This window comes from Corapipo altera, unplaced genomic scaffold (genome assembly GCF_003945725.1).
Source record: "Corapipo altera isolate COAL_440 unplaced genomic scaffold, ASM394572v1 59, whole genome shotgun sequence".
Lineage (NCBI taxonomy): Eukaryota > Metazoa > Chordata > Aves > Passeriformes > Pipridae > Corapipo > Corapipo altera.
In genome coordinates this window covers 2,932,335-2,958,902 of record NW_020884917.1, presented here as the reverse complement: position 1 = coordinate 2,958,902, position 26,568 = coordinate 2,932,335, and the positions used below count along the sequence as shown (strand labels likewise).

Below are 26,568 nucleotides of genomic sequence, written 5' to 3'. Positions count from 1 at the left end.
TATCCACAGACCCATTTTCTTACTGTAAAGCACAACTTCATCAGATTGCTGTAGAATGTTGTCATTTTACTCTGATTCTTGAAATAATAATCTCATTTTTCAAAGCATAATTCCTTGCTCTTTAAAGCTGTAACTGTCAACAGTTAAGAAAGGAAAGTACTCTACAATGTACAGTCATTTAATATCCTATCATCAAGTGAGGACATGAAGACAATTCTGGATCATTTGAGTAGCTTGTAGGGACAATGTTTTCAGAAACAGGAAACAACTTTCAGGTCCTGAACTTGAGACAATTTTACAGAGGTAATTTCTCAGCACTGCAATAATTCTGCCTCTTCCCTAGGGAGACATTAAAAAACAGAAGCACTTGCAATCACTAGACATTGGTGAAATTCTTGGCATAAGTAAGTCATTGCATTTCTGATTAATGAGATTTTAAAGAGCAGAATCAGACCCTCAGGAACTTTCATTTAACTCTCCAGAAAGCCCATTCTGTTTTCAGCCATTAAAGCCTGGGCTTATGTACTTTTCATACTTATAATAAAGACAGCTTTAGATTTTAGATTCAGAGTAATTTCTGTTAAAGATATATTTACATGTGAAACCACTTGCAAAGTAGCCCTAGAGACTAGAAAATTCACATAAGCAGGAATTTAGAAAGTGTAAGGGTGTTGTTAAGGTAAGGCCATACTGGATTCAGTCTTCCTTACAGAGACTTCACAGACAGAAAAATGTGCAGCTCTGAGGAAAGCAGGACCCTGACTCTTGCATATATTTTCCACAATTAGGATCAAGATTGCAAGGGAATCCATACAACTTTGTCAGGTAAAAATCACTGCATTAGCAGCTATGGTCAAAGCACTTTTGATGGATTTGACTGATGTTCCGAGCCTTATGCTTACTCATAGCCTACTTCCAACCCTCTGCATCCACCTCACTTTTCCATATTCAGTCTCCTTATATCAGCTTCACTTACTGTGAGAGCTTTTCCCCTTACCTATTCCCCTTTACTGACCTATTCTCTTCAATTTTGCTTGCCACTTGCTTTGTTCCTTCTCACTATACCCAACCCAATAAATCTTTCAGGGAACAACCAGTGTTTTCTGTCATGTTATTCTTCATCCTGCTTTGAAAAACTACCCCTTCTTCCACATTTCATCCTGAAATTTCATCCTTTGGGACAGCACTAATACTGTACCTAACACAAAGGGAACATGTTCTAGATTGATTTACTACATAGTGAATAAAATAAACTAAAATCATATAGTCTTTAACTTGTACTAACTCGCTATTTTCACTTACCCTGCTTGTATGGCAAGAATGGTAAAAGATGTCCTCTGGAAGTGATGAAAACTGATCAATGTCCTTCACAAAGCACAGGGAAGGAAGTTCATGCAAACTTGTACAGAATGAAATACTTTTTTTCAAAAGTATGTCAGTAAAAATAGATTTCTCACAAGTCTGTAATAAGACAAAGGCTAATTAGCTGCAACCACTTCTTCTTGAGGTCAAGAGGAGTTACACCTGGGATGATTTCAGCCTAGAACAGCCACACTTATCGATGTGATTTTTTTTCAAACTCAGGACATATCAATCACACCTTCAATTTTACTTGACGCTAAACTGACAAGGCTAATGAAATGAATTATTTTGACAGGACACAATCTACTTGAAAATAACACATTCTGTAGTCAGTGTAACACCCAAGATTGCTGTAGCTTAGAGAGAAGATGGACAATATTTTATCTTCTTTTTCTTCCTTTCCATTTTTCTCTCCCTTTTCCCTTTAATTTGTGTAGCTGGTAATATTCTGTGGATTAACTGCCCCATTTTTTCCTTCTCATCACTCATTTATGAGATCTCAAACATATACAGTTGGTCATCAAGCACAGTTTCTAAGGATGTTTCATTCTTTCAGAAATTCTTTCAGTTTCCATACCAAACTCCTCAGGTTCTCCTAGTCCTGCAACAGCCTCTGTGCTGAAACTCTTTCAGAAGTAGAATCCAGAAGATTGCTGATATCTACAGCAGTCCACTAGAATTGTAAGCCAGGCATTGCCAAAACCTTGTCCTGAATTCACTAAGGTTTACTGAAGCTGCTTTGAAGAAAAAACATTTCAGGTCCACTATGTCACCACCTTCCTGTCATTTTACTTAGATAGAAAATATCCACCTATTTCCAAAAGTAATCTACCAGCAGAAGTCTTATTAGCTTAAATGGGACTTCTGCTCCTAGGTGTCACAAACTCTTTGGGACACTATTCACAGCACCAATAATCACTGTCAACTGCAATTATGCTCAGAGAACAGGAACCCATTGAGGTAGTTTCACACAAGGCAGTCTTAGGTCTACTCGATTTTATTCAGCTTCTTATCCCAAGCCTTTACAGAAGCACTACAGTTAAGAGACCGTTAGTGTTAACAGTTAGAAGCACTCCATGTCGGAAGGTTAGATCAAAAGAGGAAGACTTAAAATTCTAAAGGACAGACAAAAACACAGTCTGAGTAACAGAACACAGCACAAACACTTGCAAGGTACTACAACACACCAAATACTGCCATTAACTGTGCATGTCTGACTTGCTGTCTCTTTTTTTAACCTCAACCCTCAAAACAGGAAAGGTGGGACAAAGAAATAAGATCAAAATATTTCACCTTCTTTCCTTCATTACTTAATACAGAACAGGTCTCTCAATGCATCTTTTTAAATGCAAAAATAAGTAGAATCACATCTATAAAATAACTTGACAGCCCTTCCACTTCCTTTTCTTGCTGATTATGCAAATGAAAGCAAGCCCATTTGGGGTACAGCACTTCTTCAGATGCTTTGAATCATCTAGTGCAGCTCTGTCCCTTTCTTTCTCACTTGTCTGGCTGTATAGGCACCTAATTTGTGTTTACTGGAATTAAGTGATACAAATACATCCTGCCACTTATTCCAATTCCTTTCAACTGCACAGCTACCCCCTGCCTGTCCTTATGCCTATGGTGAAATCAAATAGCTCTATCTTCCTCAGTCAGTTAAGAGGAATCTCTGCAAGGTTCACATCCTGGTAACAAGTTGGAGACAGTTCCTGTGGCTTTTCAGAAAGCTTCTGAAGGACTACATTCCTGCACTGGAGGAATTAATAGTTCCAAGCTTGTAGAGATTTACATATCTCCACAAAATGTCAGTAAATCTGAAGCTATCATACCAGAGATGATGATTAGCACTGTGCATATTTAACAAAGGGGTAGTGAAATCTGATTTGCATATTTCTGACAAGCACGCAAATTCCCACCGCTTTCACAACTTAATATCTACACGGTTCATTTTATTTTGATTAAAATTAAAACATTTCACTTATGACCTTTAAAGGAATGCTTGCTTCCAGACTCTTAAATGCACCATTGATCTGCTGCACTTTGTCAGCAAAACAATGATTGCTCCTAAGCTGCCTATGAAGATCTGGTCTTATATAGATCAGTCCATAAACTTCCCACTGACGTATGCAATGCAGAGATGCAAAATTTGCATAATCAGCCTATTTGCTGCATTCAGCAACAAGGGACATATTCTGCCAATTTACGCCCTCATCAGAAGGTTGCTCTAGCAAAGAGGAAATTGCCACACTGCAATTCAACAGACATGAAGTACATTAGCCAGGTAACAGCTAAGTAAATAAGCAAATGAAGATGTATGTAAGTTATTATTACCTTTGCTCCACAGACAATGGAAATGACCTTTGTTTAAAGGCTGGTTCAGAATCAGAAGGCAAAACTTCAGGTTTCCTGCAAGATAAATGTTGATTCTCATTAGCAAGACTATTGATTTTTTTTCTCCTTTTTTTTTTATTTTCCTTTTGCCAGATTAATTTTGATCCAACCCCCTTAGATCAACTCCACAAATTTCCTTGCTTCTTAGGTTTCACCACTTTTAGATAGAGAAGCTGTCAGAACTTCATTAGATACCTTTTACTTGGTAGGGTTTTATTAAACGTTTAATTTATAAGTGACTTTTACTTACTGAAGGCCACCCTCAACAGGACCCCATATCTATACAGCTCTCTCATTTAATCTCCCACTTGCTGCTGCTGCTGCCTAGATGCAACAAATACTGACATGAGCTTCACTCTGCCCTCTATTAACAGGGAAGGCAGTAGGTGACTTCATATGAAGATGTCTCTAATCTACATTCAATATTCCACCCTCCTGGTCAATGAAGAACTCTTGCAGCCATCAGTGGCTTCTGTGCCTGTGTTTTAATATCACATAAAAGCTCTAATTGTGGTAGATCCACTCTGGTAGATACTTTCTAAATACAGAATGAAAGCCCATGACCCAGGAGCTTCAAATCAAAAGCTAGTAAAAGCAAAAGTGTACTTGAACCTGTGTTATCTAGGTGGTACTGCAGACTAAAAATCTCGGTGGATTTACCAGCCCAACTTGATTGAGCTCATAAAGCCTCCTGCCCCAGCAAAATGTGCATTGTGAAGGTCAATAATAAACCCACAGATATAAAAGCCTTAAAAGAAAAAAAGGATTTATGATATGACACACTTTGAATTCAAAGAGTAAATACATAAATCTTTTGACAGCTGCCTGTGGTGGGATTTGCATTATTTCACTTCCTAATTATCTTGCCAATCATACAGGAATACAAGTTTCCTCTGGAGCTTGATATCCTTAGGCAATCAGGTTAATGAAGTATTATTTGGTCATATGAAGCCACTGTAATTGAAAAAAGAAAACCTCTATCACTAGAAAGTCTTTTAAGCTTTTGAGAAGATCCTGTATAGCAGGAGGCAGAAGGTTACAGATGAAGCTGTGGCTTAAGCCATATGATGCTACCAGTGAAAACAACATGTGGTCAAAGTCCTGAAGACATAGGAACATCTTGGGGTGAGAGTTGGGAGGAGTAGTATTTAAAATAATTAATTAAATGCATGGTTAGGAGTAGGAAGTGAAGGTTAGTGACTGGAATACCACTATTCTGCATTTTGCCTTTTGAGTGATTTAGGGTTTCCCCATTGACCCATTCTATGCCTCAGTTCCCTAGAACAGAAATAACAGTATTGTCCTCTTTCATAAGTATCAAGAGAAACATAACGACCTAGATAATTTTTACCCCACAAAAAGTCTACATGATTATCGTAGCTATCTTCTGCATGGTGCTCTGAAATACCTCCCCTCATGCCTTCCACTTTCATTTTTCCTGACATGGTCCACACTTCCTTTTAATTCATGTATATATGGGGCAATACATTTATGTGGGGAATAAATTTTCATAGGGAATAAACAGAGAGGTCAGAGGACCTAGTAAACAAAGGAAAGTGAAAAAAACTTTTTTCTTTGTGTAGTCCGAACAGTTTTGCCTTGTCCTTGAACTTTAGGAGAAAGGTAGAAAACAATACATCCAAACTAAGTGCCAATTTCCAACTGCCTCACAAAATGGGAACTCCGCAGCAGATCTCCTAATGATTGTTAAGTGAGAGAGCCTGCCAGCTCCTTATATTAAACATAATCATCTAGTGATGCCCTCCACTGAAAAGAGCCAGCAAGTATCACAGGTTCTTTCACTGATAGGGTAACACAAATAGCATGGGTGCTGTAAGCCTATTCCTGCTGGTGAATAACAAAAGGCATTTCTGTGTCTATTTGAAACCCTTAAGCTGTATCAACATATGAAAATGCTGTAGATTTTCAGCATTTTTTGCACATCAGGAGTACTCTTGTTATATACATTGAGGTACATTTTTGAAGCCAAGGCCTGTCTGTGGGTATTCACACTGAGACTTCAGAGGCTGATTTTCAGAGATGACACTTCCAAGAGCTTCCAGTGAGGCCCGTAAGAGCTGCTGGCTCTTACATGTTCAGTTGTTGCAAGGAAGCTAAGAAGAAGATGCCCCCAACACACACAATCAGAAGCAGGCAGGTTGTGAGTTTTGGGTTGTTTGTTGTTTGTTTGAGTTTTCTAAAGCACAGTTACACGTTGAAAAAGTGGAGAAATGGAAATTATTGTTTCTCCTGCTTTAAGAAAAGTAAACATTCCAGTTATTTCAAACCAGTCATTTCATGCAATTAATGCATGATAAAATGCTATGATTAATGCTACGATTAATGCTACCAAAATGAGCCTAAATGTCAATATTTTAATGGTGCTTGCTGAGTTAATATAAAGCTGCACACAGGGCTCAGTCCTCGGTATATGTAAAACAGTAATAAAATTGAGCTGCAGTAATTTACCACCATTGCCCTAAAAAACTGTTAATAAATTGGGACATCTGAAGGCAAAGACCACGTCAGCAGACAGAATATGCAACATTCATCACTCTGAGAAAACTGATGAGAGCTCACTGTGCCACTGCTCTGAGCACTCTACTGGCTATTCATTTGAAAACAAATCTACTTCAAGGCCATTTATCTTTAAAAGCCCTTAACAAATTAGGAAGCATCTATCTCCTGACTGTCTGCCCATCCATTTTTCACAAAGATAATTAGCACCCTGACCCAACCATTAATGACATTGTGCTCTGTTTGGATTAACGGGAAAGAGGATTCTATAAGCAAGAATTCAGCAGCAAAAATAACCTTTCCCCAGACATGGATATCTTCACTGAAGAAGCTTTTGCAGGCCTTTGATAAAGGCAGAACAAGCTTGTCTTTTGCTGTCTTTTGCGTAGTTTCTTCCATTTTTAGTATAACTTTCTCTTTCCCTATGTATTTTTACAGCTTTTGCAGACTGAGCAAATTCAACCATCTGCAGTACAAGCAGAAAAGAATAAATTTCTCTGTACAAAAACTCCAGTTTATTCTTGATGTTTACATCAACACAGAGAACAAATGGAGCCAATTCCCACAGTCAAAGTCCTCCTGTAGACGAATTAGCCGTGCACTAAGGCCTGGACTATAGGAAAATTTTACTTTCATTTATGGAACTAAATTTGTTTCTCATTTTGTTTTTCTATTGGCTGCTTATAAACCTTGAAGTCTTACAGGCCCAAGCTATATATGTATGTATTAACAGATACAAAACTACATCAATAGGCAGTTATATGCAAAAATATAGTTAAAAAAGTCTTTTAGCAGACTTGGAAAATTCCTAGTCTTTGGGTAAAGCTGTATCATTTTTAATCCTGCTGGAAATACAGGGAACCCTTTCCCTAATGTCTGAAGTTACAAATCAATCAATCAATCATCAATCCCTACAGGTTTCTACTGGGATGCTCTGTGAATACGTCATCCCTTCTGAAAACTTTTTCCCTTCTCTGCTTTCCACCTTTTATTTAGCTGCACTTCTTTGATGAAGCTTTTCTCATGGTTGCTTAGAAATTACTTTAATCAAAAGTGTTGTGAATGTCCCTGACAGCCTATGCAATGCCTTTTTACCCCATTGTAACTCACCCAGAAAAATTCCAATATATTTTAGAGCACAGTTCTGCTATTCTAAAAGCCTGCTTGACTTCTCCCTGTCATGTTATACTCATCTAGTTATTCTATAAATATTTATAATATCATTATGTATTTTTTATTGATTTTCCCTTGTCATATGCCAGTCTTCAGACTGGCACAAAGCATATGCAAAAGGCATATATATTTTTAAAGACAACCTTTTCTCTGGTAGCCAGTAAAATAATACATACCACTTCTCTGCTTCCTTTCAGTGTTAGAATAATATCACTAGGAGTTATCCCACATTCTGTGAGGTTCTTGGCTATTGAATTTTCCGAGGGGGGAAAAAAGCTTTCAGTGCTTCAAACAAGGGGGCCTTTGGGAAAGATCATTACTATTCCCTGTCTCTGTGAAATTATGTAAGCAGTAATATACAATGGGGGACATGCTATGATAAGATACAGGCATGCCTCAAGTTGCTAACAAAATATGACTTCTAAGTCAGAGCTTCAACCACAGAAAAGGGCTTTCACTAAGCGGTTAATGTTTTGATTTGGTTTTGGTATTTGTGTTTTACTGCTTGCCTGAAGAGGAGTGATTCCTTTCCTTTCCAGTGATCTATCAAACATCTACAAAGAGGTAGGTTTAGTACAGAGGAAGAAGTAAGAAAGAGACAGGTAGTATGGGGGTAGAGTTGAAAGCTGGAAGATAGTTTCAGTTTCCAGAAAATTTCTGTACTGATAGAAATACATCTAGATCAAAAAGATACTAAGATCCATTGAAAACATACTGCAGTCACACATATTCCTAATCACATAACTGGAAGTCCAAATATAAAACAGCTTCTGAGAGAGAAAAACTCTGAATGATCTCATTGAAAATTTCCTTTTGTTGTTGTTGCTGCTCTCACATCAATCTACAGATATCTATACCATGATATTAAAAAAAATAAAAATATTTGGTTTCCAGTACCATACCATAATCAGGAATTTCCTACCCCTCAGATTAATTTTTTAAATGAACAGTCACTGCTTGCTTAAATGTCAGAGTATTTGGGAAGGGACAAGGCATTTTTTCACAATTTCAAAATTGACTGATAGGACAGCAGAGCAACAGGTTGAGGCAGTTCTTTTTATGGCAGTTGAAGTTTCTTCTGCTGCAGAAGAATTAATATGTGATTCTAAGAATTCCACATAAGCTATATTTAATGGGATCCCATCATAATAAACCCTAAAGAAAGCAGTTCATAAAAACAGCGAAGATAAAGTAATCTTCATGCAGAATTACAGCAATGATAGATAAGGCTATTGCTACAGATCAAAGTTACTGAAGTGATTTGGGATTTTAAAACTAAAATAAAAGAGTTTGGGGGAACAGCAGCAAATCTACACCCTTTTCTGCCAAGTAAGCACCTTTCTCCAAGTGCTAAGTCCAAAAGTGATGCTCTGGAAAGAGCTACTTGGCCAACTTATTGAAATGAACCATTTCATTCAGGGCTTTTATTAAGGACTACCATCCACTTCCCAAACATACTCAAACTGTCTCCCCACCAGAAATGAAGTAAATGACTGATTAGACAGAAACTAAGGAGAAATGAGTCCATCAGACTAAGGAGCATCCCCCATTTCCTGAAAGGGTTTCTTCAATGTGGCTGTTTGCTTTCTATTTTTTAGACATTGAAACTCAGCACCTGTAGTTTCCTACCTGCTACACAGATACAATTCCTAACAGGCAATTTACTTGCTAGTGTAGAAATTCTTGAAAGCTGACTTCTGCCTCACAAGACAAGATTCTGGTTTTATCAATTAATGTCTTAACTCGTTGACTGTGAGCACTATCTGGGTCTACCTTAGCAAGCAGCGTGGCAGAATAAAATTAGGTCTACAGAACAAAACTGTTAATGCTGAAGGCATGATATTCACACTACACATGTTTTGGGAAGAAAGAGAGGGAGAGAGGTTACTTCAGGTTTAAGGCTAGTCTGGTTCTGTAGACTAAATATCCATTAGCATTAGGAGAGTATTATGTATGCTCCTGGAGCACATTTTTCTTTCAGCCAGAAGGAAATTAGCTTACATATTCCAAAGCCACTCTGCATGTAAAGCCAACCACAGTAAATAGGCAGGATCAGGACACTTGCTTCAAAATCATATTCTTGATCCAAACCAAAATGCTAATGTAAGTATGCCAATAGCCACATAGCTTGTGGCTTATCAATTTTTTCTTTTTATTTTTTAACGAATATCTTTACCAAAAGAGTATGACTAATGCCACTAGATCAGTTTAATTTACATGACACTTTTGTAATCTCATACTCATAAAAATTTGGCTCTAACTTTAGATTGTTATACTTAAGAGACAAACTGACACTTCTATCTATCAGGTAGGAAAAGTGTGGGGGGGTGTTAACCCAAAACTTGAGCTTATTGGCATTATAAATGAAAAAGCACTTAACATCACATCCTAAAATGCTACTTTTTAAGCTTATCTTTCAGGCAAAACCCTCACTTTGTACAGAACAAATAGTGCACCTTATACAAAAACTCTCTTCATTCTGCTCTTCTCTTTCTTGAACTTTCTTTCAAGTCAAGTCAGTAAAATTCACTTCCTCCATCTGTGCTCTTGCTAATGAAGTAGTTGTCAGCTTTAATTCATAGAAACATTTAAGCTAGGACTATTGCATTAATTATAGCCACTACTTATAAAACATTGTGTAGCTGCATTTTACCACACTGAATCCCAAACCTCCAAACAAACCATTTAATTTTCCTCATAAGAATGACAACTCCAATAATAAACCAGCACAAATTATGCAAAAGGATCACAGACCTTACAAACGTGTTCTCAAACTTATTGAATGACTAAATCAAATATGCATACCCAACTGATTTTTGTGCAAAGGCAGTGTTATCCCTGTCAATGCATTTTAGTGTTAATTTTTTCATGTAAATTCTATTGATTTTTAAAGATTTTACAGCTCTTAATTCTCCAGGTAAATTCCAGTAAGAAGAGTAAGAAGAAAAGGGGATTTGTGCAAACAGTCTTATTGAAAAGCTGAAATATGTTACTCTCTGGAGAGCCCTCTATAAGAACTTATGTGGATGAATTCAAACCAACTAATTTAACACAATAAGTCACAAACACGGACATACACATGGGATAACCCACCCACATCATCAACCACTGCTGCTCCTAGAAGGGTGTTATGCCTTGCAATGAAATTTATCAATTAATTCTGGTGCTTCTCTGGAGAATGTGAGAGGTGCATTTCTCATCTCAGTGTGTGATGAGATACTTGTTTTCATACTAACTCCTATAGCTGCATATCTGAGTGCTTGGGACTTCTGCTCTTTATGTGTCAAACATCTGTCTGGTCAAGCAGAATAAGATCACACAGTTCCCAGTACTGAATCTTTAGTTTTAGATAAATTGTCCACCATCACAAAGAAACTTCATGTCAGGATTCAACTCTCTAGGGCAACATTCAACAGTTGAATCATGAGAACTTGTCTATTTAAATAGAAATCATAACAGTCATACTTCTTACTATTATAAACATGGAAATGATGCTCATGCCCCATTATCAACTCTCATTTGAAAATAAACACAATGGAGTAACCAGTCACTTTGGGGAGGTAGCAAGGTATAGAAACCCTAAAACAGGCTCTTCGAGGGACACACTGACAGATGCACCTTTTGCCACTGCAAAGCCTTGGGCTAGGTTTACCTCATACCCTTGCTGCTTGTCTCCAGAGATGTGGCCAGACCACACATCCATCATTCTATGCTTTGTGCAAATAGGACTTTCATTTCAATCTGAGCACAAACAAAGGTCAGAATTAGCCGGAAGGAGCAGAGTTTCTTTAGCTGAGATGTTATTCTCCCAGTTTTCAAGACTGCACTCAAATTGTCCAGCATTTAAAAAAAAAAAAAAAAAAAAAAAAAGAGAGATTTCTGATACGGTTTTCTGCAGAATGGGAACTCTAGTCCCCAAGGCTGCAGAATCTGACACAAGTTTCACACTTCAGGTAAACTTTAAAAGTACATGAATTTCATTGCAATTACCTTGTAAAAAAACCCCAAACTAAATACTTTGCTTCATTATTCACAGGTAAGTCGTCATCTGAAACAGTACCCATTTTACACCGTCTAAGTTCGATACCAACTGGAAGCCCTTAAGAGACAATTAGACATACAGGCTTGCTATAAAAATATTGATAGTGTAATGGTAAATTTGACTTTTGTGTGTAAAATTTCTAGGCACAGAGCATTAGGATTGGAGTGTAAATCTACATCAAAGTGAAAATAAAAGTGAATCTGGAGGAAAATCTATGAAAGTTCCATTTTATCTTCTGAATAATAAAATAATTGAAAAATAAACACAAATTTCTAGATAACAGTAGCTTCTAGTCTTAACTTTTTTTTTTTTCCTCAGAAAGATATTGGAATAACTTCACTTTCAAAAAACTTTAGGAATCGCTGACCAACCTCTTCAATGACATCCAAACGACTATTACTATTCAAGGAAGTTCCAACCTTAAAAGAAAACCCAAGACAGTTGCTCACTTTGTAACTGTGTAATAGCCAGGTCTAATATAATGCCCTCCTTGCATTTTAAAAACACAGTATCACATTGTCTGAATGTCTCATGCTAACAATACTTGTTATCTGGGATGTCTCTATTTAGCAGGATAGAACTAGGCATACAAGCTCCCCTGGCAGTCGGTATCATCAGCTCAATCTGCACACTGCAGGAGCAAGGTGACTTCAAGGAATCACACGGCAGAGAAGGCAGATGTCAGTAGTCTCTTTGGGTAAATTGGTATAAAGCACGATACCCTTGGCAAACATTCAGCTCAGCAAACAGTATAATGCCATCTTATTTCACCTATCTATGGTCAACAAATATCTTTGGGCATTTTCTATAGGATTAACAAAATTTAATAGGTATCTAATGATTCACATATTAGAGTACTGACCAAAAAGTAAGATCCATGGGAACACATAAGTGCCTGACTGTTCAGCACTTAAAACCACCAAGCACTCCACTGACACTTCAGTTACTGGCACTAACATTTCCTGTGTACATAAAAGTCTGATTTCTATTTGCACCAAGATGCACCTTAAGAGGCTGACAGAACCTCATGCTTCCTTTGATGTCAAAATACCACTCCTATCCACCAACTAGACATTTCCCTAGTGATCTCATTTGAAGGACACATTTGAAGTGGCTCTTTTCAGAGCATACCTATTGGATACAGCTTCACAGTGTCAGCCATCTCCTTTTTAAAAACTGGGAAGGAGCTATACTTTTTATCAGCATGGATAGTTAGAGCGCTCCCTCAGGAGGCTGATGACCCATATTCAGGTTCTCTCTCTGTCAGAGGGAATTTACATCCAAATTCAATCAAGACAGCACTCTCCTCCCCATGCATGACACCATTTTTGGGGAAGCAGATTCTTTCCTCCCTGCTCCAAAATTAAATATACTAATGGAATTATTTTCATAAAACAGTTAAACAGGAGTAGCATGTGGAAGTCCAATTCTACAGTCCACTGACCTGAATACAGTTTGTACTCCAACATTTACTTACTCAAACTCTCTTTCCCACTTTGAATAAATCCTTCAATTACTTCATCACGGTATCACAGGAACATTATATCCACTCTTACCTCCTTCCTAATGTGTAAAATGCTTTCAGAGAAAAGTGAAACCTCTGGTTTTGTAGGATATTTTTCAGGCAGGAAGAGTGGTTCTCACTATCTTCAGAAGACTCGGCACTCACAGTCACAAAAGGAGGGAATAACTTTCTGCAGTATGGCATAAGATGTCTAAATCCAAGAGAGCAGGATTTTAGATGCTTCATTCTTCCCACTGCTCATAGTATTCCCACCGACAAGCTCAGCTTGATTCCTTCTTAGTACCCATATTAAGATGGATTGTGCTCTTTGTATACAAATTCTCCCTCTGCCCTATATAAACATGGTCATGCTCAGGACCAGTATGCTGTGCCTAAAAGTCATACACACATTTGCTGACAGCCCAAGGGCTAAACTCCATTATAATGTTGCAAGGGCAGACAGTAATGTCACATTTCTAGAAAAAGGAAAATAAGCATTATGTGACTGCAGGAAGATCACATTCCTAGTCAGCAAATGAGCCAATATGGAAAAACAAAAGTTCCTTTCTGGTTCTCAGCCTGATCTTATAAGAAATATTAAAAATCACAGATGGCTTCTGGCCAAACTCTAGTTTGGATAATTTACAGACTTCTGTTTCCCTATTTCCCTTCAGCCATCCTAATGAAATACAATATGTTCTACTGTCCTGCATTCACGTACTAATTAAGCTCTTCCTTAACCGCACATAGCATTGAAATCAGGCTACCATGGACTTTGGAGTTTAAAAAAAGTTGAGTAAATTGTAAACGACCTCTGCTACCATCAACTATTTATTTTTCAGATATAATGGGTGAGACTGACAAGTAAACTCCCATTGACTCCCACTGGATTCTGCAACACCTCAAGCCTCTTCGGGCTGAATGCCAGGGAGGACATTGAAGCCCATACTACCTTTTTAGTCTTGCTGTTTTCCCAAAGTAGATTCTTCTGTACTTTTAAGGGAGTGGATCTGATAAAAGGACCAGAATGCCATCCAGAAGGTTTAGAAGGGTAAAAGGGGTTTTCACGGTGGTCAGAACAACAGCCCACATAAGCAGTGGTGGCCATGGGAGGGCATTCAGGCCTCCAGAATAAAATTCTGGTAAAGAGTAATGAGGAGGGGAACCTCGTCCACTATTATAATGAGGATTCTTTTAACAGATATAGGAAGGAGTGGCAATGACTGTAATTTTCCAACATTCACAAACGTTTCACTTCTAAAAGTATTACTTCTGTTTTCATGAGCTTCACTCTATTATTTCTAGAGTTGATTTTTTTTACCTAATGAAGGCAGCTCAGCTCTGCTACCTGTTTTAAGACATTCTATAACTTTACATCCGCCACTGGCTTCTTTTTTAAAAAACATTTTTAAGACCTACTTCTATGTATTTTATAAATAGATAAATCTACACTTAGAGAAAACAAGGTAAAATAAGCAAAAAGAAAGATAAAACCCACAAAGGCAATGAAAATTGTATTACATTACCAGTCAGGTAAAGAACTTTTATGTAACCTGGATGAAGTTCCTCTTCAGATTTTATTCTGTAATACGTCATTGTGTTGCATCTGGCAGAAAAATAAGACAACGTTCTATGGATTGAATAGTTCCAAAAAGCTTACTAAAATCAGGAACTGCCCAAAACCTGTGTCTTGGAATAAAACCACTGGGTGATAAAGAAACAAATAGAGAACACTACCAAAATATTGACGTTTCTTCCAGAGATATAAAAAAAATTACTTAATGTTGAAAATTTTGGAATGAGAGCTGTTCATCCTTCATATAACTTTTCAAGAAAATTGAAAAAGCCCTTTGCAAGTAAATGGTCTGACAGCATTATTGGGATCACTGTAGTCGAGCAGAACAGGACACCATATTCAGCAAATACAGGCTCACAGAAAAGTAGGTCATGCCTGTAACTAGAAGACTTACTCAAGCAGATCATCCAAATCATTATGACAAACTGTTCCTGTAAGATACCTGTCACACCAATAAAGTTTGGTAGGTTTAGTCACCACGCAAAGTCTATGATAACTGCTTTTATTATAAGCCACTTGTGCTTGTTTATAGTCCCTTGTTTTGACACGCTGCAGATGATGTATAATTAAAGATAACTGTTACTTTCTTCCTTTTTTTTACAATACAGTTAAGCCTGTAAACAAAGACCAGCTCTGGGACCATTAAGAGAGGCCCTTGTTTGCAGACTGTCTTTCCAACCAGCTACTTCAATTTCAGTGCTGAAACTGTCAAGCTTAATTAAGAGTTATGGGGCATAACCATTTCAAAACCATAAATCCATACAGCAGAAAAGTAATATGACTGCCTTAGTGAACATCTCTTTTAAAATAAGCAATATCTCTTACTGAGACCTAATTTAGGTTCCTTATACACAACTTTGTAATATAAATAACTTTACTGCTTCTCCTGCAGTGAATATAAAGACCATCATAAAATAATTTCATCCTGATTTCTTTTGGTTTATTTGACTATTTAAAGTGGACCTCAATGCATATTCTAGTGCTTACACTGCTATTCCATCCAAATTCACCATGGCTTTTTATGATCCTCCAAAAAGTCTGCAGAGAACTGCCTTTCTCTACAGCTTCTTTCAATATTTTTTTCTAAAGTTTCTTTGCCTTTTGAGTGTGCACAGCTGTCCACACAGCCTCAGAGCATCAGGTAGAATGATACTGAGAAAGAAGTATCAAGAGCTCACTGATTAGGTGCTGCGCTTTAAAAACGCCTTTAACACACAGCACACCCAGTTTGAGACACCAGTGACACACTCCACAAAATCCACCAAAACTGTGTGGTAGTGTAGGCTCAGATTTAAACCTTAAAACCACCTTATCCATTCCAGGGGAACTACGCATTTGCTTCCATTTTAACAGTGCTTAGGTCTTCCACCAGAACCTCTGCCAAATCAGCATTCTAGGGAGCACAAGACCAATTCATAAAACCGAGTGCAATCTGAATCATATTGGTACTTTCAACCAGAAACTGAATTTAACAGATAACTGCTTACAGTGTTTCAAAGGCTTGACAGATTTCAAAATCAATGGCTTTTGCCATTTTCAGTGTTAAAAAAATCCCAGGTACAGGTTTACCAATGACTTTCCTACTTTTAAAGTTATTTTCTGGACTTTACATCAAAGGAGTTATCCTTGAAAATGCAACTCCTAAAGGCTTAAAACAGAAGGGTGATTAAAACAGTATCATGTTTATTACTGTTTCTTAATCTAATGATTTTTGTAGTATGATTGCATGAGGAAACCTTTGGCTTTCTTCATCTGCTTCATGGACTAAAAAATTAGTTCAATTTATAGAACTGCTGATTATCTGACAGTTAGTCTACAGCCACCCCCTTAAAATAAAAGTTTCCTTAAAAACTTAAATGGTTTCTACCCTGACAATCACTTTTTTCTGTATTAAACAACACTTGGGCTAACTTATAGAGGAAATTATGGCTGAATACCTAAAAGCGTAATTTATGTAGACTAAACATTAGCTGTAAAAGACTTTTATCAGCTGTTTGTCAGGTCCAGAGAGGCACAGAAACCCACACTGGCCAGCAAGTTAATACATTTTGGGAGAAGATACTAAGAAAAGGAACTATGCCTCTCTCTTCTTCATTACCCTATGTGGAAAATGTGGTTATTAATAATAATAATGCTCTGAACTTAAATTTCCACTTTACGAAGGTGCATAAGCATTATTATTCTCATTTCACAGTTGGCCTCACTAAGTACAGAGATTTGTAGCAATTTGTATGAGAAGCAGCACTCTCTAGTGAATAAGTTAAGAGCCTGAAATTATCTCCCCAGGGTTTTCTTCCCAGCTAAGCTGTAAATTTCAGACTCCACCAATACCCACCGTAGCAAAACCAGACACAGTCCATCTGAAATTGGAAGGTTTCTGCATGGGAGTAGGAGCACAGACTAGAAACTCATGAGACAGATCTGAAGAATTTCTGCCTTACATTGATCTAGTTGCTTAAAAAATTAACTTTTGGGACCACTGGGGAGATGGTCATCACAGAGGTCATTGCGATGTACCAACACAACAAAATACACAAATAAATGAAATAGCATCGTTTCAGAAGAAAAAGGAAATAATAAGATACATAGCAATGGACAGACTGGAGTTTGACCAGGAGAACTCCTTAATCAGCCTCATCATACTTTTTTCTCTTCTCTTGCAGACAAAAGACCCCAATTTCCTGTAATAACGTTTCTCTTACTCTATATAATTCCTCCTCTGGACAACAGCTCCTGCACATGGCAACAGCCTTACCTATGGATTTTAAATTTTGTTATGGAAAGCACTTCTGTGTGGTAAGTCCAAGGACTCAGGAAAATACTGAGCTCATCTTCTCTGTTAACTGAAATAATTTTAATATCTTTTATTCTCAAATATCACTTGGTCACTTAGGTTAAGCTTTAACAAACATTTCCAATTTCACACTGGATTAAAGGCTAAAAATGAGGAAGTAGTACTGTATTTTCCTTTCTTAGAATAACGGGGATGAAAAAAAAATTAGGCCTATAAGCCTAGCATGTAGAAAAAGGTATTTTCAAAGTTGCAACCTTAAAACTATTATCTATTCTCCAAAAACCTGCTTAGTTTCAGCATCAGGCCCACAAAGTCAAGAGTATCTCTCATCAGCTTCAAAACTACTCATTTTTTTCCCCAAATATCAGTTGGCCAAAAAAGGATACCAACAGAACCACAGTTAGTAGAGAAAGTAAAAAACACGCTTGCAGACTTTTAACTTTAAATAAACAGAGACCCTAAGTATTTGCAGAACTGGTATTTTTAAAAAAATTGCAACAGTTGCCAAAGAAATCAATCTGCAGCAGCTTGTATACGCAAAAAGTGTAAGGACGATCAATTTTGTACATAAAGGAGAAAAGCATAAACAAAAATGAACTGTCAAAACAAACAAATAAAAACATGAAATATTTTTAATTCAATAGTAGTGTAGTAAATTTTATACAGAATATGAGTTTAAAATGGACAGATCAAACTACTTTTCCAAGTACAATGTGTCAGACAAAGAACAGAAGATGCCAAACTGGAGTTATAATAATTTGAGATTTTGCTACAGCTACAACCCTGAAAAATTTTGTAATTCATAATTTATAAGCAACTGGTCAAGAGGAATATTAAATAATTTAAATGTAATAAGAGTATTTTTTTTCTTCCTTTACACTTGTTGTAATCACAGAAATGCCTGTTCAAATTAGTAAGAAAAAAAAAAAGCTGACAAACCCACTGTGTTTTTTTGTAGCTTATTTCAGGACAGCATCACTTCTCTCTCATATTACAGTTTTGTGTCAAGGTATAAATCCATAATGGTTTCAATGTAATTTGTGCCCAGCATGACAATTGCTCTGCTGTGTCTTTGGAAATTTTATCAGTGTTTCTTTACGTGGTCACTTCTCTAACACTCCTTGACTACAACCACAGTCGGTCAAACTTTGACACGTGAATGTGTGTCAGTGATGGTGGCAGGCAAGAACAAAACCTTTGGGTGATATGCAGAAAACCAAACACGTTTAGTTTGACCACCAGTACCAAGATGTCTTGATCAGTTCTGCAACACACCATGGTGAGTCAATCTTTATCTTTAAAGAAGGTGATAGCCCCTTTCCTTTCCCAGCCAGGGCACTGCAGGGTCCCCCACTCGGGAGTGTCTCCTCTACACCCGACTCATTAGGTCAGGGAGGATGTAGAGGGAAGCTTTGCATTCTGTGTAAAAAATTCACCAGACGAGAGAAGAAGAAATTGTGGTCTGCTGTTTTAGTGTGTTTCTGTTGCTACCAACTTTTGTTTCAGCTCCACTATAACTGCACTACAACTAAATCAAGGTTTCCTGTCAGCAAGATCTACTGGCACTACACGTTCCTTTCAGCTTAACAGCTTTCAGGCTTCTTATGCCACCTCCCACTTCCTCCCTAAAGCCACAACAAAGATTGTTATCGACTAATATGACAACACCTAACAAGGGTACAGCTGATAAACTGTAGGTTTGATCCTGTCTACAATGCTCATATGCCTCCAGCAGAAGTTCATCTGTCTGATTTTGAAACAGGAGGCAGCACTGCAACTAAATGTAGATAAGATGAGGAAAACATGTAGAAGTTTTTATTTTTTGAAAGTACATTCAAAGAGCACCTCTAAACACGAGCAGAATTAAAGAAAAGATGCATGAACACTAGTCCCCTTCAGGAGTGAGGTGATTTTATAGTTCTGCACATGAATATAAACAAATCTTTAATCAACATTCATAATTTCTGCTTCAGGACAAATTTAGAGGAAGCAGAAGTCAAAGGAGAAAATAAAGAAAGATGGAAGCATAAAAATATTCATGTACATACACATATGCACACACCCACACACATAGCAAGGCCTATTTTGCCATATGGGATTACTACTCTGTATTTAGCTGATGGATTAAGCATCAATAAATTAAAAAAAAAAAAGCTGAATATTACTTTTCCAATAAAAATAAGTCAAGGATTTAAAATAGAAAAGCCTTTTTAATGAAAAACAAATGACATTTAAAACTTAATAGCCTTTAGGTCTAATAAAAAAGTCAAAGCTTTTATTTAAAGAAAAGAAACTTTCTTTAATAATCACAGACACTGCTATGCACAAAAAGAACCACTTGCAAGGCAACAATTCCTACTTATGGCAGTCTAGCTATGGCAAATAGTAATAGTACTAATGGAAGAAAACACATATGCCAAGAAGCAAAATTATAAACAGTTTAAAGTAGATGAAACTGAGGCGCCATTAATTTTTCTTTTAAGAACTTTTTAAAAAGACATTCACAAGTGTAAACCCTCTTAACACTAGTGATGAGTAGTCAAATCAAACAGATCTCTAGGGACCACTACTGGCTAAAGAAAAGGGTTACAAAAAATGGGGTAACTTTACACACTGAGCTGGCACGCGGCTTTTGCTGGTACCAGTACTGACATTGCTGACTGGGCCATCACCAGTGTGACTTGTGTGCACTGAGAGGTACTGGCAGTCATGACTGGTGAAACAGTCTCATAACTGGACAAATATTTCACTGGCACAATCATGTATTGTCAAACCTAAATTTAGTGGGTACAATCCCCATTCCCAGGAACTGTCACAGTGTCCAAACAACTTCCCAAGTTTGAACCTTCTCGGGAGATCTGGAACCCAAAGCTGGAAGTCCTGGATTTTTTAAAGGGCCACCATTTAATCCCATGTGCCAACAGTGCCACTAACTTTCCTTCACCCTTGTGCCGTTCTTCCTGACACACAGTAAAAGAACAGGCTGTTTTGAGCATTAGGAGAAAAATTAGTGAAAGAAAATCTGGATATGAAGTGTGCATATGAGTGTTTCAATTTCAATGGGGCAAAAACAAGTTAAAGCTTCAGCAAAGTAGCTCTTATGTTGCAACCCAGTATGTTGACTTTTAGGTTTATCCCGTCCCAAAATTTCCCCCTGCCTTATTACCTTATTACCTCCAGTCTTATTACCTTAAACTTATTGAAATAATCAATAGCAACAAGAGTGTTCACACAGTACTTACCTCCAGTAGCTGCATTTGATGGGTTTAAGAACCACCTAATGCCAAATAATACAAAGCTCTCTTTTTCAGTGTCCCTAAACATTGCTGTTTTAAAAGATGTATTGAATTCTTGTATCTTATATATTCTAAGAGCATGCCTTCCCTTATTTCCTTCTTTGCTATAATGACGGTCAGATAAAACAGGTCAGCAACACTTCAGTTTTTTTCATTTTCCAGAGAGAAGATAATGGTTTAGATGGATGTGCCCTATCAACTGTAGTATGCAATTTAATGAAGAAAGTTTCACACCTGTAGTTTTAAAATCAGTGAAGTTTCAATGATGCAAAAACAAAACTGCAGAGTGCAGATGAAGGTTTACTTCCAGCTCTCTATTCCTTAGAAAGCTAAAATCACCACCATATACAATACAATAAAACTACATATGGTGCTTGCCCTGCAAAAAACTTCTGCTGAGGCTTTCTGTTTGTTTATTTTTTTTTTAAACAAATGTAAACCTGTGCTTCTTACAGCATTTTGAAATTCAAATGACAATTCAGTGGACTGCTAAGTACACCTCTATAGACACACAAATGAGTATTTTCTTCTAATTACCTTACTTCTCTGTGTGGAACCTGAAAAAAAAATCACATAATTTCAGCATTAAAAAAAGTGATTAAAATGCCCCATTTGGCACCAAATGCTATAATCATAAAAAGAAATGAAGGAACCTGAAATGTGTTTTAACTTTTTGAATATCCAGTTCAAATCTAAAAGCCAAGAATTTCAAAACAATGTGGATTTGAACTGAATAAATATCCCAATATTTTTGAGTGACAACATAAAATCTGCTATAATGTGCTGTGACCTCCAAAAATTGAAAACTACTAATACTCTGATGCTCCTTTAAAGCATATTATTCAAACACTCTAATACTTTTTTGGTTACACCTGAAAAACAGGGATACACACAGATACTGGAAATCTGATGCTAGGCAGCTATCTAGAAGTGGGAGTGTTGACAAAGCCACCAATGAACCAAGCAGCAAGCCTGCTGCAGCACTTACAAAGTGAATCAGGCTAGGAAAGTTAAATGAATTCAACATAAAAGGTGCTGATTTTCCAAATGAGTAGACCATGTATATTTTGGGTGTGGCAGCATACAACTTCATCTGCTCTGCATCTTTAAATCAAACCCCACGAAACAAAACAAAGATCACCCACTAAATTAACTAAATGCACAATGGCACTAAGAATCCCTGGCTGACATGGCTGCTTTTACACAAGGAACAGTTTTTATCAGATCTGGATACCTGCAACTGGCTTTTGAGTACCTTTTTCAAGTTCCTAATGAACAAGATTCGAGCTGCCTAACTTCACACATGCTGCACAGCAATATCCCTAATGCGTCAGCTCAGACAAAGCTGCTACAGAATTGCACTCAGGCATTTGTTCTGCTCTCTAGTCTTGCCAACCTTGTGGCACAGTGGTGACAGTGGACAAGAACAGAAGTAAAACTGCCCCTCTTCCAACATCTCCCCTTAAAGCATGAAAATGGCTGAAGCATTCCTGTGGCTTCACCAGCATTTGTTCCACATGGTTCAGGCTCTCTCCTTTGCGATGCCACATGGCACAGCCTTCACTTCCACATCTAGTCCTACCCATTATGTGATATATCCTCCAGGCACCTCACAGGAGTGTCCCCTGTCCCTCCTCCAGCTAACTGTTCCCCACCCCAGCCCCCCCACTGCACACAGCCCTCCAGAGGAGAGCCCCTGGCACTCAACATTTCACCCTGCCCCAGCAGCCTCCAACCACCACCCAATTAGCATGTTTGGCTTCTGAAAAGGCAGTGCTGACAGGAAGGCTGTAATTGGAAGGGTCAGCAGGCAGGAATTCAGCATACAGAAGGAAGAAGTGAAAAGTAATTTCATGTGGGTCCTGATGGAAGAGATGACAAAGAGGGATATGATCATATGCAAAGAATTGGGTGTCTACAGATGAACAGCCTAATTTAACTCTCAGTAATAGATATTATTATCTGAATAACAGCAGACTATCCATATAAAAACACTAAAAGACATGTGGGTGAGTGATTTATAGTAGTTTGCTATTTGGAAGTGTCTGTGAGACAACAGGAAATTCTGGTAATTAGGAGCTCACTAATGGTAAGATACTTTAGAACTGTGGCAAGCAGGGTGATAGATTTGAAGACCTGTTCATACTTCTGCCAAGTGCACAGTAGTTTATTGCAGCCCACCATATCAAAGTTTACCTTTTGCTAAGCAGATGTCAAGAAGACAAAACAGTATATTTGTTTGAGAGAGGAAGTGCAAAACCTGGCCCATGATCCACCTCCAATCCTCTTCCTAAACCACTTTCCAAGTATGTAGCTCTTTGTGGAGCTTGGTTTAGAGAATGCAGTAACTCTTGGTGAGGGTTTTGAACAGAAATTTAATTTTCAGGTAACCCAATTCACTGTTTGGGCCAAACGTAATCTCCAGTTATGCAAAGAAACAAGAGACAGATGTCAAGTCAATAAAACTTAAAAAAAAACCTTAGGAAACTGTAGGTGCAATTCCCTGTTTCCTTAATAGAAGTCCTTGTACCCTGTCTATCAAAATATTATGGTCATACTGTATATGTTTGAAAACATAAAAACAGCCCAGATGGAGAAACAATAAACCAGTATCTACTCATTAGCGTCTGGTTTCATACACATAAAACATGTTAATAAAAAAATAAAGATATTGACACATCTTAAATAATGTTCTTACAAATTGGTAGAAGTACTGTGGGCTTGTACAGAGCCAGAAAGTGACAGAGAGAGATAAATGTGAGTTGTTGAGCTTTTCAGTGAGTGCAGGAGCAGCCGCCTCTTTTAAGCTGAACTCTCCATCACACATGCATTTAATATGTCTGATATTCCAGAGGAAATGTAATTTGATGTCTTTTGAAAACAACACTTCACTATGACTTTAAATTATTCCCCATAGGGGACCATTTTACTCCAATGCGCTTTGTTTACTAGCTCTGCTGCTTCCAGCAACCTGCTTGATAGATGCCAAAGATGAAGATGAGCTCTGTAATGCACATTTTTGGATGACTGAAGACAAAATTCTCTGCTTCTTGTCATAGCTTTCCAAATGATCATGACTCTTAAGGCATTCATTACTCTGTAGTAAAGCAATCTATATTTCTGTCAAATCCTGTTATTTACAATTTATGGAGAATAAAGATTAGAAAGGAGAGATACTTCACAAGGAACACTTTCTGCTCTAATTTTTATTCTCCCCAGTGACCTTGTTATCCCTCTCCTTAAGTGACAGAGAGATCATTAACAAGTCGCCCACTTGGAAGCAGGAATGGTGATGGTGCAATGAAGTACTTGGATAGAAAAAATAAAAGCATTCTAGGATTATAGGAAAGGACAGCCGTTTGACAACAAGATAAACAATCAGTATATTTTTCTTCTTTCTGTATTATTACTGGTTTTTTAAAGTAGCAGCTATGAGCTCCAGTGAAGATCAGTTTCACTGCTCCCAAGAACATAAGAACAGGTGTTTAAAGAGTTGATTACTAATTAGATCTAATTGCCAAAAGGAGAGAGGAGAAATGCAGATCAAGTCACTGAAACAAAGTGCCACTTGCCATATATTTTGAATCATGCCAGCAACATAGACAGGAGTGAAACAAAAAGTAATTGCCTGATCATTAAAAACAGTCCAACCTTGAGACTATCAAGACAAACTCATGTCATACTTCTCAAGCAACTGGTCAGGCACATAGCAAGTTCTAAGAACAAGAAACAAAGCCAAAGTAATAATTTGAACAGTGCATGTTAATCCTATTGTTTCTAAACAAATGCCTCAACATCATCTAAACAAATGCCAAAACATCATAACTCAGCTATATTCACAACTACTGTCAATGGTCACCATTCTCAGGCCAGATTCTTCTTTTCTAAACAGAACCTTTTAGTCGCACTTTCTTTATCTCAGGAAGGGAATACTAAGGTTTGTGATGGAACCAAAACTCCATTTATCAGAATAAATGATGACAGACCTACTCAACATATCTTTACAAAGAGGAACGTTTTCCCACCACTTGTTTTTCTATTGAGAGTCCTCACTAAAAACAAATCAGATTTCACACTTTTTTTAATAACCTGCTGAAGTTTTTCTTTCTGCTTTAAGATGTATTTAAGGTCATGACTATTGTGGCTGAATGCAAACACACACATTGCACCAGATGAAGCTTAGATAGTCAGCATTAGTCTGTAAAGAGAGCTTAAAATTATTTGACATTTCAGTTATGTGAAACATGGCAAATGTGTAAGATGTCAATAACAAAAGCACAGACCACAAAGTCACTGTGCGAAGAGCTCATATTATCTGCCTGATCTGCTCCTTTGTCAGAGTTCAGGGCCAACACACAAATACTGGTAGAAGCTTTATACAATGGCTCCCAAATGTTTTTGAGGGAAAATCAGGTGGGGAAGTCCAACCAAGCTGTATGGAAATAATCTCAAACCTGTTGTGCAACAACCAGAATCAAAAGATAAACATTTGTGATCTAGTTATCCCTGGGATCACTTCCATTTCCACTTAGGAAAGAACCATATTCTTCTCAGAATACAGATTAGTGCAGCTACACACACATGCAAATTTAGGGACATCATGAATTTACTGAGCTGGCACCTGACAGTGACAAATTGATTTATTTTTTACTATAATATATACACTGTATGCTTGTACACTACATCCCTAACCAGTGGAAGACTTTCAAGTCTGTTTTGTCAGAACAAAATACTGACTTTATTTTACTTCTAGACTGTTCCTGACTTACTCATGAACTACTTGTATTTATAAGCAAAGGTTGAGTCCAATAACCCTTCCCCATCACACACATCTTAAAAGCAGAACTGCTATGACAAAGATAATTTGATCTCACCACTTCAGGCAACCAATTCTGTAATCTGTAATTTACTAGCCATTCCCAATACACTGTGGTCCTTATTCCCTACAGTCCTCAAGAATCTCTCTTCTATAATTCTTGGGAACTATTACACATCTGGCATCAGCCTGCTCTCTCTTCAGCAACAGGCTCTTAAGAGAATCAAGGATAACTTGAAACCTTCCTCAGTCATTTTTGCTTACATAAAAACAGTAGTGAAATGAGATGCTGTCACTTTGAAGTAATGCTTGCAATCAAGATTTGTCTCAAATTCTGCACCTGTGAATGATTTGCAAGAAAAAAGTATTTTCTTCCTTAAAACTGCTCACGTCTCGTCATTAAAAGATTATGTAAACATTTTTTACAATTTTTTTCCATATGTTTTTATTTAAAATTAGAACTCATGCATTATTAACTGATAAGTAAATACAGACTCATCTGCCTATTTTCATTAGAAAGGTTTCTCCTGTTTTTCCACCTGTTCATGCTCCCCTTCCTCAGATTCTTCACTTTGCACAAGTTTTTCCTATACCAAAGTAAAAGTGGGCACAGAAATAATTTATGTCCCCAAAATATGCCACATAACCCTACCGGAACACATGACCCAGGAAACTTTTCAAAACAAGGAAGAGAAAATGAGGATTGCTTTCGAAGACAAAAAGCAAACCACAAACAAACCACAACAAAAATGACAAATCCACCAAAACCCCCCCAAAACCAACAAAAAATATACACATACAAAACTCAAAACCAAAACAACACCAAAAAATCAATGAACCAACCAACGAAAAACCCTAAACAAAAAAAAAAAAAAAAAAAAAAAAATTAGTAAGGAAGGAATGTTTGGAACCAAACTGTTCAGGCTCATTTGTGAGATTCTGTCATCTCAAACAGCAGTCTTAAGGAACTGGAAGATGTTTGAAATCTTGTGTTTGTCTTTTTTATCTCATAAAACACTACCCCTACAGATTTTTAGCAAGAATAGGCCAGCCAAGATACTGAAGTGCTGTCACAATTCCCACACTATGCACAG

General features: G+C 37.3%; 1 protein-coding gene across 8 annotated transcripts in view; it reads right to left on the bottom strand.

Annotated features, from left to right (window-relative positions):
- Window positions 1–26,568, bottom strand: part of TPK1 (thiamin pyrophosphokinase 1) — a 304,538-nt gene that overhangs the window by 245,017 nt on the left and 32,953 nt on the right. For 6 of the 8 annotated variants that reach the window (XR_003529755.1, XM_027656014.1, XM_027656010.1 and 3 more), the window contains exon 2: window positions 3,697–3,771. The exons of 1 other annotated variant lie outside the window; for it this stretch is intronic. Coding sequence is in view for 5 of the 7 variants with exons in the window: in XM_027656014.1 (XP_027511815.1) it covers window positions 3,697–3,771 (75 nt within the window). In the remaining 2 variants the exon portion in view is untranslated. Of the gene's footprint in view, window positions 1–1,302; window positions 1,322–3,696; window positions 3,772–26,568 lie in introns of those variants that run through there. One more of the 8 variants, XM_027656017.1, reaches the window with a different exon arrangement.